Raw genomic sequence first — 13,134 nt, 5'->3', positions numbered from 1 at the left:
GTTGGACATGTTCAGACGCAAAGAAATATTGGACTAAAATCCACACATGGTTGGAAAAAAATGATAAAACAACATATAGACTTTAAACCAGAGATCTTTTTATTGGGAGTCATACCGGACATATACAATAAAGAACTGAAATATTTGATTGTAAATGTTTTAACAGCGGCTAGAATTGTATTTGCGAAGAACTGGAAAAATGACAAAATACCTATGCAGGAGGAAATTATCAAAAAAATTATGGACTGTGCTGAAATGAGTAAACTGACATTTGAAATTAGAGAACAAGAAGATAAACAATTTTATATGATATGGGATTTGTTTTATCAATGGTTGGATAAAAAGGCATAGTAATATAATAGACTAGATAATTTTGTGATAGAAATCTAATAGATTGATATAAAACATAATATAGATATATATAACCACTGGTTGAAAGTATAACATAAATTTTAAGATAAAATTTTGTATAAAACGATGGAATAAATAGTTTAGTCATGGATGATTAATAACTGATAAATATATAAAAATACGTTAGTTTGACAATGTGAAGACTAAATTGTGAGTAAATGACTACAAAAGGATAGCACAAAAGATACGTAACCAACTGACGCACTGTATGTATATAAAATGGAAGAGGATTTTATGTTTTAATGTTTTTGTATGTGTATGTTTGTGTTTAAAAATAAAAAAAACTTCATTTAAGAAAAAAAGAAAGATTCCTGCCACATTGCATTCCCCTGATAACCCAAGGGTGCAAAGCCATGTTCAGTTTTGCTGTCACATCTTAGACAGACCCAGATAAATTTAGCTGCCTAGGCAGGCTGCTTCGGTGTCTCAGGAAGAAGAATTAATGGAAGCACACAGCCTCTGCCAGCAGGAAATCTCTTGCATGGGTTTTTTCCTTGTTTTGTTACATGATGTGTCGTCACAATGGGTTTTGCATTGTCCTGGAAGGTTTCTCGCCCTGCCTAAATGCTGTTCCCTGCTCATCCTGACAGACATTGAGTCTGCATTAGCAAGGACTCAGGAAAGGATCAATACAATGCACGCAATCTGCCCTTTAAGCACAGGCCACCTATGGAATTCCAAATATGGGGAGAGGGGAAAATCAAGATTTAAGATATGTAGGCGAGAACGGCTACCTATATGAAACTTCTGATGCTGAGGATGATTCACATAAATATCCCAGCTGAGGATAAAGAGAAGAAGCATCTTTTGACTTTGGGGGTTTGAGGGTTAGATTGGGTTGGATGGGAGAAATATTGCAACTTTTAAATGGAATGCTATTTTCATTGGAAAGCTTACTATCTTTTCGATGAAGTGAAGAGCAAAGCATTTCATGAACATTCACCTTCAGCAAGTTGACTGTTAGTCTGTTAAGTAGAGTTATTTCTTTAAACTTCGAGAGAAGGGGTTTGTGTTGGTAACATCTCTGGGCTAAAAAATAATAATAGCGGGAGGTCACGTTGGTTATATTTCTTGGATATAATTTCTTTTTTTGGTCACTTTCAATGTGCCTCACTTATTCTCATTTCCCTTTTTCTAGGTAGTCTGTATCATAATGCGTGTTGTTGAAACTCAGTAAAAATATGGTGCAAAAATGAATGGATGAATAAATAGATATCTCAGAGAAGGATTCCAGGCAGCATACTTGTTATTCTTGTAATAACTTTATGAGATGCGTTAAACTGACTGATGGACAGACAGACAGACAGACAGACAGACAGCTCCAAACCTGGGCATAGACTTGAACCCAGGCCTCTCAAGTCCTATCAATACTTTGACCAGCAAATTAGAGTAGGTAACATGCTGGGTATCTTCCCGTCTTTCTCAAAATAGACACTTCCAGAATATCTATCTCTAAGACAAGGGTGTCAAACTCAAGGCCCCGGGACTGGATTCAGCCCACAAGGTGCTTAGATCTGGCCCACAGGACCACCCTGGAAACAGTAAAGGATCGGCCTGCGGTGCCACTGCCAGCAAAAATGGAGATGGGGAGGGCTGTGTGCGGTCTGATCACAGTGGTGCTGAGATTTAGAACACAGAACATAGAATAACAGGTTTGGAAGCAGGGGTGGGATTCAGCCGGTTCGGCCTGGTTTGGGCGAACCAGATGTTAAATTTACATCTGGTGCACCAAACCGGTAGTTGAACCGACTGGCTGTCCCCGCACGCCACGCCATGCCCCACCCCTCCCAGGAGTTTCCACGTGGCCCATTTTGGATGCAGGTAAGTGCAGGGTCCACATAACAGCTCTGGGAGGGTGAAAAACGGACAGAGCTGAAAGTTCTGCAAGTCCAAAAATGGGCCTGTTTCCAGCTTCCAGAGACCCTCTCCATTTTCACCCTCCCAGTGGCCCGAGGGAAGCCTCTGGACTCTGGGGAAGTGTTGTGGTTCGCCGGCAGCAGGTGTGGATGGCTGAGGTCTCAGAGAGCGAGGACTCAGATGAGGGGCCTGCGTGTGATGCAGGGATGGGGCCAGGACCATCAGGGAGTGGAGTGCTGCCTTTGGGGATTGTGGAGGCTGGCAGCAGTGAGGAAGAGGCCCCCGAGGAGCCTGTGCCCAGTGCATGTGCACGCAGGGCTGCTCGAAGGAAAGAGCAGCTGCAGCAGCATGGGCGACTCGGGAGTAAGGCTGCAAGGTGATGGCCCCTCCCTTAAGAGATAAAAGCCAGCTGAGAAACTGGAGTTCTTTGCAGGAAGCAAAGATGTTTTTGCACTCAAGCCTTGTGGACGTTCGGACTCTCTTGGTTTGTGTTTGGAGACTCTTTGTGTTTGAAATATTTCTTAGTAACTTTATCTAGTGTTCTTGGCAGCCTTGCACAACCTTGGCAAGGCTCGTTCTTATCCGAGACAATTAGTTGGAAACAGCCTTTTAACCGGGAAGGAACGGAATTCGTAAAGAATCATTAAAAGGTTTTGCTGTTCCCTCTGTTTAGCGTTTGTTTCCTTGGAACGAGGTTCGGGTCCCAACAGGAAGACAAAAAAATGGCCCTCCCAGAAGTTCCGCCCACCAAAGCCACACCCACCCAGCAACCAGGCAGCGAACTGGTTGCTGGGATTTTTGAATCCCACCCCTGGTTGGAAGGGTCCTTGGAGGTCTTCTAGTCCAACCCCCTGCTCAAAGAAGGAGACCCTGTACCATTCTGGATAAATGGGCCCCCAGTCTCTCCTTGAAAGCCTCCCACGATGAAGCTTCCGAAGGCAACTTCTGTTCCACTGATTAATTATTATAACTGCCAGGAAATTTCTTCTAACTTCTAGGTTGGATCTCTCTTTAATGATCTTCCAGCCATGACTTCTTGTCCTGCCTCCAGGTGCTTTGGAAAATAGGTTGGTTTCCCCTTCTTCTCTGTGACAGGCCGTCAAGTTCTGGAAAACTGCTATCCAATCACCCCTCGTTCTTCTCTTCAACGAACCTTAACTCTCCCCTTTAAAAATACGGAGCACAGATACCACAAACACGAACACCGGAGGAGGAGAATTCATTTTGATTCAAAGCTAGGTCACAACTCAACATTTCCTTAGATAGGCACTTACGTAGTTTCTTGTATGTATTTAAGGACACGAAGTTTGCACAGGAAACAGCCCTATCTATGTACCTTCACCTGAAAGATTGGATAAGATTTTCACTTTCTATAATCCTCACAGTTTAAGAGGAGAAAGGTCTCGTTCTCTGGTTGTGCTTTTTGCTTTTTAATTGGGCCTTTGGGGCATCCTTATCCCAGTTGTGAATTAACTTATTTAACTAAGTGCTATTTATCAAAGTCCAGTCCACTCACCTTTGTAAGGCAAGAGCAGGAAACTATTTTTGTGACTGATGGCCAAATCTATATACCGTGTTTCTCATATAATAAGGCCGGGTCTTATTTTTTTTTTGAGCCCGAAAAAATGGCTAGGCTGTCTTTTCGGGGTGACTTAATTCCTCCCCTTGCATCTTTGGGCGGGCAGCGACGCCTTGGATGTTGACCTCGGCGTTGGTGGGGCACTTCGTATTGGGGTCAACACAGGCAGCACCATATCTGGGAGTGCAACAAAGTACTTCCTAATGGCAAGCTCCCCCACCATTCCCCCATTTCCATGTTTTAATATAGGCCTTAATTTGGGGGAGGGGCTTAATTTCATTTCATGCCTATAAAACATGCTGGGACTTCCTATTGGGGAGGCCGTATTGTTGGAGAAACAGGGTAGATATACAAGCGAAATACCACTCGCGCATCATCACAAAATCTCCAGAACCGTAAAGCCTACAAACTTGAAATTATTATTATTATTAACACGCTCTGATGCTAAGGAGTTCTACTCCCCCTCCCCACCTGAAAAGAAATCTCTTCCAAATGCAAAACACAAGCAGAGGAGAGGAGTTTCGGTTTCAGTTTCACAGCAGCACCAAACAGCTTTAGTACAGAACAGTTGAGCTAAGCCACGCCCAGGCTCCTTGCTGTCTCCTTCCTCACACAGCAAAATTCTTTCAGTTTCCAAACAGCCCTCAACTCTCTCACATACTGACAGGACGCTAGCCAGATGAATGAATACCAATGGATGCTGGTAGGCAGAGGCAGAATTTTACCCCCTTATTTTCCTCTCTAAAAACTAAGCCCGACCACATAGTTTCCTAGCGAAGCACGGATATCGAGCTAGTTCAATATATTTTGAGGGTCCTAATGATGAGCGAATAACCCCAAGACGGCTGAGACGGCTGCTTTTCTCTAGGTTAAGTACAGGCAGTCCTCAACTTACAACAGCTCGTTTAGTGACTGCTCAAAGTTACAACAGCACTGAAAAGTGTGAGTTGTGACCGTTTTTCACACTTACAACCTTTGCTGTATCCCCATGATCATGGAGATCAAAATTCAGACCCGTGGCAACTGATTCATATTTATGACCGTTGCTGTGTCCCCAGGTGTCACGTGATCGCCTTTTATGACCTTCTGACGAGCCAAGTCAGGAGGAAAGCCACAGTGGTGGTATTCTACCAGTTCGGCCCAGTTCGGGCAAACCAGTAGTAAAAAAAAACAGCTACCAATTTGGCCAAACCGCTCTTTCTTGTTTTTTCCATCCCAACGATCAGCTGTTCCGATGATCAGCTGTGCTGGAATCCCCCTCGCTGTCTTACTGCTTCGCCCAGGAGGCTTCCCTGAGGCCCAGGAGGCCAAAAAAAAATGGAGGGGGGCACAGCACACACACACACACACACACACACACACACACACACACACCGCTCCGTTTTTTGCTTCCTGGGCCTCAGAGAAGCCTTCTGGGAACCAAAACGGCCTCTCAAGAGGCTTCCCTGCAACTGTTCTTTGTGCATTTTAGCCTCAAATCCCCTCATCATCCTGGTTGCTCTTCTTTGCACGTTTTCTAGAGTCTCAACATCTTTTTTTATAGTGTGGTGATCAAAACTGGGTGCAGTATTCCAGGTGTGGTCTTACAAAGGCTTAATAGAGTGGTATTAGTACTGCATGTGATCTTGACTTGATCTTGATCTCTCTGTTAATGCAATTTAGGATCACATTGGCTTTTTTGGCTGCCGCTGCACACTTGTGGTTCATATTTAATTGATTGTCCATAAACTAAAAGGAACCTGACATTTTTTTCCCCTTGACTATGGTGTACTCTGATAATAGGAGCCGTGTCAGGCACAAAGAATCAGGGCCAATGGTTAGGTTGCCTCCTAGAAGATTTCTTCAGACCTACGCAAAAGAATCCGGTCTACTAAAGTTCAACATTTTTAAATTGGTGCCAGAAAAGGGTTAATGGAATTCGGGAGGGGTTGGAAATGCAATGACTCTAAAATGATGACATGTTTGCCCTCTCAATTCTGCCTGTTCTACTCCTGCAAGAAGATAACTCATCTTCAAAATCTAAACAGAATCGGATCTGCTCAGTGTTTGTATGACATTTTCAATTACATAGAGGTAGGCATTACACAATCAGTTTCATCCTTACCGGGAATTATGAGATGTAAGTAGCCAAATCCCCTACTGGGAATTGTATTCAGGGCACTTTGGATTTTAGATATTTAGCAAGAGGACTTAGACTTATATACCACTTCACAGTGCTTTGCAGACCTCTCTAAGCAGCTTATAGTGTTGGCCTCTTGACCCTCAACAATCTGGGTCCTCATTTTATTGGAAGGATGGAAGGCTGAGTCAAACCTTGAGATGGTCAGGATCGAACTTCTGGCAGTTGGCAGATTTAGCCTGCAATTCTGTATTCTACCCACTGGGAGCGAGGGAAGGGGAAGGAGGAAAGGAAGGAAGGAAGGAAGGAAGGAAGGAAGGAAGGAAGGAAGGAAGGAAGGAAGGAAGGAAGGAAGGAAGGAAAACAGCAATAGCCCTTAGACTTATATACTGCTTTATATTCAGTGGTGGGATTCAAAAAAATTTTACTACCAGTTCTGTGGGCGTGGCTTGGTGGGCATGGCAGGGGAAGAATACTGTAAAACTCCAGTCAGAGATGGTATTTTCCGGTTCCCCGAACTACTCAAAATTTCTGGTACCAGTTCTCCAGAACTGGTCAGAACCTGCTGAATACCACCTCTGATTATAGTGCTTTTACAGCCTTTTCTAAGCAGTTTACAGAGTCAGCCTCTTGCCCCCAACAATCTGGGTCCTCATTTTATTGACCTTGGAAGGATGGAAGGCTGAGTCAACCTTGAGCTGGTCAGGATCAAACTGCTGGCAGTCAGCAGAGTTAGCCTGCAATACTGCATTCTAAGCTCTGCCATCACCACGATTCTAGGATCTGGGAAAGAAGAAAAGAAGGTAACAGATAACAGATCATCAGAGTTGGAAGGGACCTTATAGGTCATCTAGTCCAACCCCGCCCGCCCAAGCGGGAGACCCTACACCATTTCTGACAAATGGCAGTCCATTCTCTTCTTGAAGAAAGGAAGGGAGGGAGGAGAGGGAGGAGGGGGAGGGAAGGAAGGAAGGAAGGAAGGAAGGAAGGAAGGAAGGAAGGAAGGAAGGAAGGAAGGAAGGAAGGAAGGAAGGAAGGAAGGAAGGAAAGAAAGAAGGAAAGAAGGAAAGAAGGAAAGAAGGAAGGAAAGAAGACAGCAATAGCACTTAGACTTATATACTGCTTTATAGTGCTTACAGCCCTCTCTAATCAGTTTACAGAGTCATCCTATTGTCCCCAACAATCTGGGTCCTCATTTTATTGACCTTGGAAGGATGGAAGGCTGAGTCAACCTTGAGCTGGTCAGGATCAAACTGCTGACAGTTGGCAGATTTAGCCTGCAATTCTGCATTCTAACTACTGGGAGGGAGGGAGGGAGGGAGGGAGGGAGGGAGGGGGAGGACGGAAGGAAGGAAGGAAGGAAGGAAGGAAGGAAGGAAGGAAGGAAGGAAGGAAGGAAGGAAGGAAGGAAGGAAGGAAGGAAGACAGCAATAGCACTTAGACTTATATACTGCTTTATAGTGCTTACAACCCCCTCTAAGCGGTTTACAGAGTCAGCCTCTTGCCCCCAACAATCTGGGTCCTCATTTTACTGACCCCAGAAGGATGGAAGGCTGAGTCAACCTTGAGCCTGTTGATTGAAATATAGTGTGTTAGCTTTAGGAGCTACCCAGATCCTTATGCCCAGTGGCACTGTAAGAGGGGATATATCGATGCCGTCTGAATGGTATAATATACTGTTTTTAGTCCACCTTCCCTTAAGCTCTTGGAGCAGGGAGATTCAGAGGTGGCATTATGTCATTGCTTCTGTGCAGGAGTTTTTACACAACTTCTGGCCTCTCTTGGATATACACTGTCTAAAAATAGAAAAATCCTCCCCCTCCCCCCCAAAAACCCAGCATGTGGGAGCATGACCTAAAGCCCCACCTGCATCTCTCCATGATAAGAACTGAAGGAAAAGCATACTCCATAAACCAGGGATTCTCAAGAGGAGCGAATCTGAGCTGGGTAGGCTTCAACTCCCAGAATTCCATGCTGGCTGGGGATTTCTGGGAGTTGAAGTCCAGCCATCTTAAAGTTGCTAAGGTTGAGAAGCCATTCTGATAAATACTTCGTTGTGAGGGAGTGGGCGGAGAATCTCATAGGTATACAGTCATCTAGACTGGAACATTTTTAAAAGTTCCAGAAGAAAACATCAAAGTAAATCAGTTATGAATTGTAACCAAGAGAACATTGTGGACCTGAATATGTTAGATCGCTGGGCTCAACTTAAGAGAGACTTTAATTTTATTGCCTATTATAGAAAAAAAAAGCTGTGTTTTTTTTTAAAAAAAATGATAAGTAGTGTCTACATGAGTCAGAGAGCAAAGCATCTGTAGATAAAAGAGACTCAAGAAATGGACTCACGGAAACATAAAATCATGGGTCTGGAAGGGATCATGGAGATCTTCTATTCAACTCCCTGCCCAATCCAATCAGAATAGAGCTGGAAGGGACCTTGGAGGTCTTCTAGTCCAGCCCCCCCTGCTCAAGCAGGAGACCCTATACCAGAGGTCTCCAAACTTGGCAACTTTAAGACTTGTGGACGTCAGCTCCCAGAATTCTCCAGCTAGCATTGGCTGGAGGAATTCTGGGAGTTGAAGTCCACAAGTCTTAAAGTTGCCAAGTTTGGGGACCTCTGCCCTATACCATTTCAGGCAGGAAACTTATATATATATATGCCAGGAGAACTCTTGGGTAATGAGTTTGGGGTGGTTCGTGCAGGCTAAACCCTAAAGCTGGGTTAAGCAAATACCATTGCTGGTTTGATATGTCCAAAGAAATCCCATCATGACTTAAATGCAGGGATGGCTTTAAAAGCATGCTAAAAGTACCATGGTTGAACCCCAACTGATCCAACCATATTTTAATTTTGTTTAGCATGTTATGCAATGCAATAAGTCATATATGGAGGACTGGATGTAGCTGGTCTCTCAAATGTGAACTGCTATGGACAAGAAATTGGGAGGGGAGGGGCTATAGTACCATCAAAAATAGTAATGAGAAAACGAAAAACTCTCAAGTATTTGCTCAGGAAGATAAATATCCTTGAGGCTTTTTAGCTGATGTCTAAACCAGCATCTGTGCATTGCTATGTGAGACACATTTTTTCCCTGTCAAACCTGCATTCAGCTGACATATCTCAATTTCCAGGCCTGCAAAGTGTAAAACAGCTCATGTAGAGCACTAAATAGCCATCAAAGAAAGGGGAAAAGAAAGTCCCTTAAATAACTGCTCTGGGCAATTTTTTCCCTCTCCTAACGTTGCACTATGTAATAAGCAGAGTGATTGGACCTCCTTAAATATTGTTTAATTTACCCAATTTACTCTGATTGCTTAAGTTTGCAACTGTATAACTGGACTCCAATGATGGTGTCAGCAAGAAGCTGCTTACATCCCTTGCAACTTTCTTTTCTTTTTTTTCCCCCTGAGGAAAAGTAGCTTCAAAGGATGCGGTTTGATCTGTTTCTAGTTAATGTTTTCATCTTCAGAATCCAAGTGTGAAATGGGGATCCTCAGTTTTCTTTGGGGAAACCCTGAGCCCCCCTGAACCTCAACTATACAATGGGAGTAATCTTTGAGTATATTTAGTTTAGGGGTGGGGGGAAGGACTAGGGAAAATAGGATAGCAGTGTTTCAATATTTGAGGGGCTGCCATAAAGAAAAAGGGGTCAATCTGTTATCCGAAGGACCTGGAGGCAGAACAACAAGCAATGGATGGAAACTTAACAAGGAGAGATCCAACCTAGAAAAGGGAAAGATTTCTTGACAGTGAGAACAATTAACCAGTCAAATGGCTTGCCTTCAGAAGTAGATCTGGAGCTATTTATCCAGAATAGTATAAGATCTCCTGCTTCGGCAGGGTATTGGATGAGAAGGTCTCCAAAATCCCTTCCACCTCTGTTATTCTATGTTCTGTGTTTGTACTTCAAACCTTTTTAACAGGTTGAGCACTTAAAAGATTGCAACAAGGGAGCTAAAGTAGTGAAATTTTGGTGATGTAATCTCTCTGAGGCCCGTAGCCTGAAGAGATAACCAGGGGTTCAAAGGCAAAGAGAAGGAAAAGTGATTACAGCCTTCTGGGAAGATTCAACAAACATAAATCATTTAATTTTTAAATTCAGATGCATCAGGGCTAGTGTTTCTTAAACATACATAATGAAATTTACTTTGCATATGCTCAGAATTATCTCAATTTTGACAGCATTTTGAGGGCTGGTATTTAGAAAAAGATTCTGAAAATGATCTTCGTTGCAGTTTACTTTAAAGAAGACTTATTAGTGTTTCGTTTTATAATTTTCATCTACTACAATAAATAAAAAGATATTTCATTTTGTTTTAAAAAAAAATGGTTTTCTGTTCTGAAACATCCCTATCCGATGTTATATTGATCTGGCATTTCAAAGGAAAGAAGTTTCAGGAAATTTAAAACCAACTTCACTTGCCAAATAAAGCATTTCAAATCCAGAGCAATTTATATCAACTTTATAATTTATTCGTTCCACAATGCAGCATATGCAATAAATTAATGCCCATTACTACAGCATCATCAACATAGCTTATTACTTTGTTAAGTTCATGATTATGGCAGAAAAGAGTAAACAAAAAACACACACAAAAAATGTGAATTTTGTGTCTCAAAGAGACTTTCGTAGTTCAGGAAGTCAGAAGGAAAGTTTTTTTAAAAAAAAAAAAGTTTGTGCAACCCATTTGAAGAAATGGAAGAGAAACAGGATTGTTTCACACTGTCCTGAAATAAAATTCTCACTCAGGAGAGGAGTTGCAGATGAGATGCATTTGGTGCATTTTTTTAGCAAATGCAAAGGGATAAACGAGGATTGCTGTCTGATCTCCTGTGATCCCAGCAGAGGAGAGAAAAGCACCTTATGGAAGGTTGTGCACATTCAGTAAACACGTGTCCAGAAAGGCTGTCCAGGCAGCAGACAGTTTAGTCCAGGAGAAAAATCACACAGAGTCTCTTCTCCCTCCATGCTGCCAGAAAAAAAAAGTTGCAGCTGTCCGTTCCACCACTTTCCCATCCTTGTGGCTCAGGATTTGCTGCTTTCATCGTTTGAGGAGGGACTCCCTTTGGATTGTTCCAAGCTGGAGTCTGCAGAAGAAGCGCACACATAGTCAGTGAGGATTGAACGACCCATGACTGACACGTCCAAGCATCCTCCGTCTCGTACCAGGCGTTTGGAGATGCTGGCGGGCGAAAAGGATGACACCAGCAGAAGAGCAGTGCAATATACTTTTTGGTTTGGCTTTGGTTTTTTGGGTCACCATCTTTGCTTTTGTGGCTCTTCAGTGGATTTTGATGGAATGTTTCCCGAACTTCAGGAACTGGAAAAGTTTCTCTCGGGTTCTCTGCTTCAGAGCCATGAGGGATCTCACTTTCTCCTCCAGGTCTTGGTCAGTGGCCAAGATAATTTTAGCTCTTTCCTCGGCTTTCCTGTCCCCGGAGTTTTTAAAGAGTTTCTCCAGTGTCTCTTGATCTAGGTTCTCAAAGATGTTGGGCACGGCTTTCTTACGCAAGGCGGTGTCGAAACGATAGCCGTGAACGGAGGGGCTCACTCTCAGGGAGGTGGACATGCTGGCTGGCCACGGGGTTGGCTCCTCACCACTTCCAAGGATGTCAGAGAGGCAGCTGTAGGTTGTTGGCCTGGTGAGTGGATTGCCCGTAGTAGAGAACTCCTGGGAAGGGCACTGCTATTTAAAGGCAGCCGAAAGGCTGAGCAGGAAGCTCGTGTTACAATGATGACATCACACCCAGTTCAACATCCAGTCATCAAAGGCCAGTTTAACAGTTGAGCTGCCAGTTTTCTCCTCGCTCTCTTTCCCTCTTTCTCTTTCTCTCTGTCTGCCTCTCTCTCTGTCTCCATCCCTCTCTCTCCCCCACACTCCTTCTCTCTCTCTCTCTCTCTCTCTCTCTCTCTCTCTCTCTCTCTCTAACTTCTGCAGTGAAACAGGGCAAGGAAAATATTGCTTGCTTATCAACTGAACAAATTAGCTTTGGTAGATTGATGAAAGGCACAGAAAACAAGAACCCCAAAAATAATAATTAAGAGGGACAAAAGCTTCCAAGCGAATCTTTTCCCTCCAAGTCTTCAGTCATTATGCAAGGTATAATTTAATTTTGGCATGCTTTAAATATTTGCTTTAAATATGAAGTGCACGAAGGCTCATGTTTACGTATGCATTCTGAAGGGCTTTTACTCTCCATACGTGGCTTTTTGAAGCACACTTTTTGTAAACAGATGCCTGGTTTTTTTAGGCTAGAAAAGTCTCAAAACATTCAGGAGGGACAGAAATCAAGAAATAGCTAATGTTCATAAGCCTGAGTCCAAGGAACATCAGATGTTTGCCACTCCTGGAAAAAGCAAAAAACAAAACAAAACAGATTTTTTCCGGCACCCTAATTAAAATTTGGTGATGCTCTTGGATTCCATGTCTTTAAGCTCTGTTGTAAATATCCCTTATTCACCACAGAATTCCAACGCAGCCTTCCTATTTTGCAGTCTTAAATTGTGTTGGAACTACAACTTCCAGCATTCTCCGCCAGCATGCTGGGAATTATAATCCCCACATGAGTAGAAGGCAGCTGTTCGAAAAAGTCATTGATTTCCCAAAAGCTTTCAGCCAAGCTGAGATCCTGACAAGCTGTATGCCATTTTGAGCATAATAAATTCCTTTCGTTCCCTGGATTGTTTCTGCTTTTTATTTATTTTTTAAGAAACCAGGTTTCTCTCTCTCATTATCATGACTCCTCCTGTCGCTTGAATTAAAAATCTTTTTCTATTAAAGTTTTATTAAGTAAATTATTAAAAACATTGGATGTGGAGTGATTGTCCCGACAGTCCTGTTTGTCATACATATTACGGCATGGAATACATGTTTTATATACATTTATACATTTATACAAGTATACAATATTTTCTAATTCTAATCATCCATTCTGCTAACCCTATTCTCTTTTGATTCTAGATCCTTCCTTTTTACCCACCATTGATAGAATTTACCCCATACTTTATAGTATTCTGTCTCGTCTTTATCTTTCATTTCTAAAGTTAATTTATCCATCTGAGCGCATATCCATCTCTTTTTTTTATTACTTCACTTTCATCGGGAATTTCTTTATCTTTCCACTTTTGAGCAAAGGCTAACCTTCCAGCCATAATCACATGTATTA

The 13,134-nt window shown here is 42.7% G+C and overlaps 1 protein-coding gene across 1 annotated transcript; it reads right to left on the bottom strand.

Moving 5' to 3' along the window:
• Nucleotides 1–10,418: 10,418 nt before the first annotated feature.
• TCIM (transcriptional and immune response regulator) lies at nt 10,419–11,643 on the bottom strand. The gene has a single exon (XM_026683985.2). The coding sequence runs from the start codon at nt 11,535–11,537 to the stop codon at nt 11,250–11,252; it is 288 nt and encodes a 95-aa protein (XP_026539770.1). The 5' UTR covers nt 11,538–11,643; the 3' UTR covers nt 10,419–11,249.
• Nucleotides 11,644–13,134: the final 1,491 nt, after the last annotated feature.

The sequence above is a fragment of the Notechis scutatus genome, chromosome 7, assembly GCF_049901735.1.
Source record: "Notechis scutatus isolate UNSWTSFEM ecotype Mainland chromosome 7, rNotScu1.2, whole genome shotgun sequence".
NCBI classification, from domain to species: domain Eukaryota; kingdom Metazoa; phylum Chordata; class Lepidosauria; order Squamata; family Elapidae; genus Notechis; species Notechis scutatus.
The sequence above is the reverse complement of the archived record's forward strand: the minus strand, read 5'-3'. Positions and strand labels throughout refer to the sequence as shown.

Coding starts and splice junctions, on each gene's coding strand:
- TCIM (XM_026683985.2), bottom strand. CDS start 11,537: ATGTCCACCTCCCTGAGAGTGAGCCCCTCCGTTCACGGCTATCGTTTC.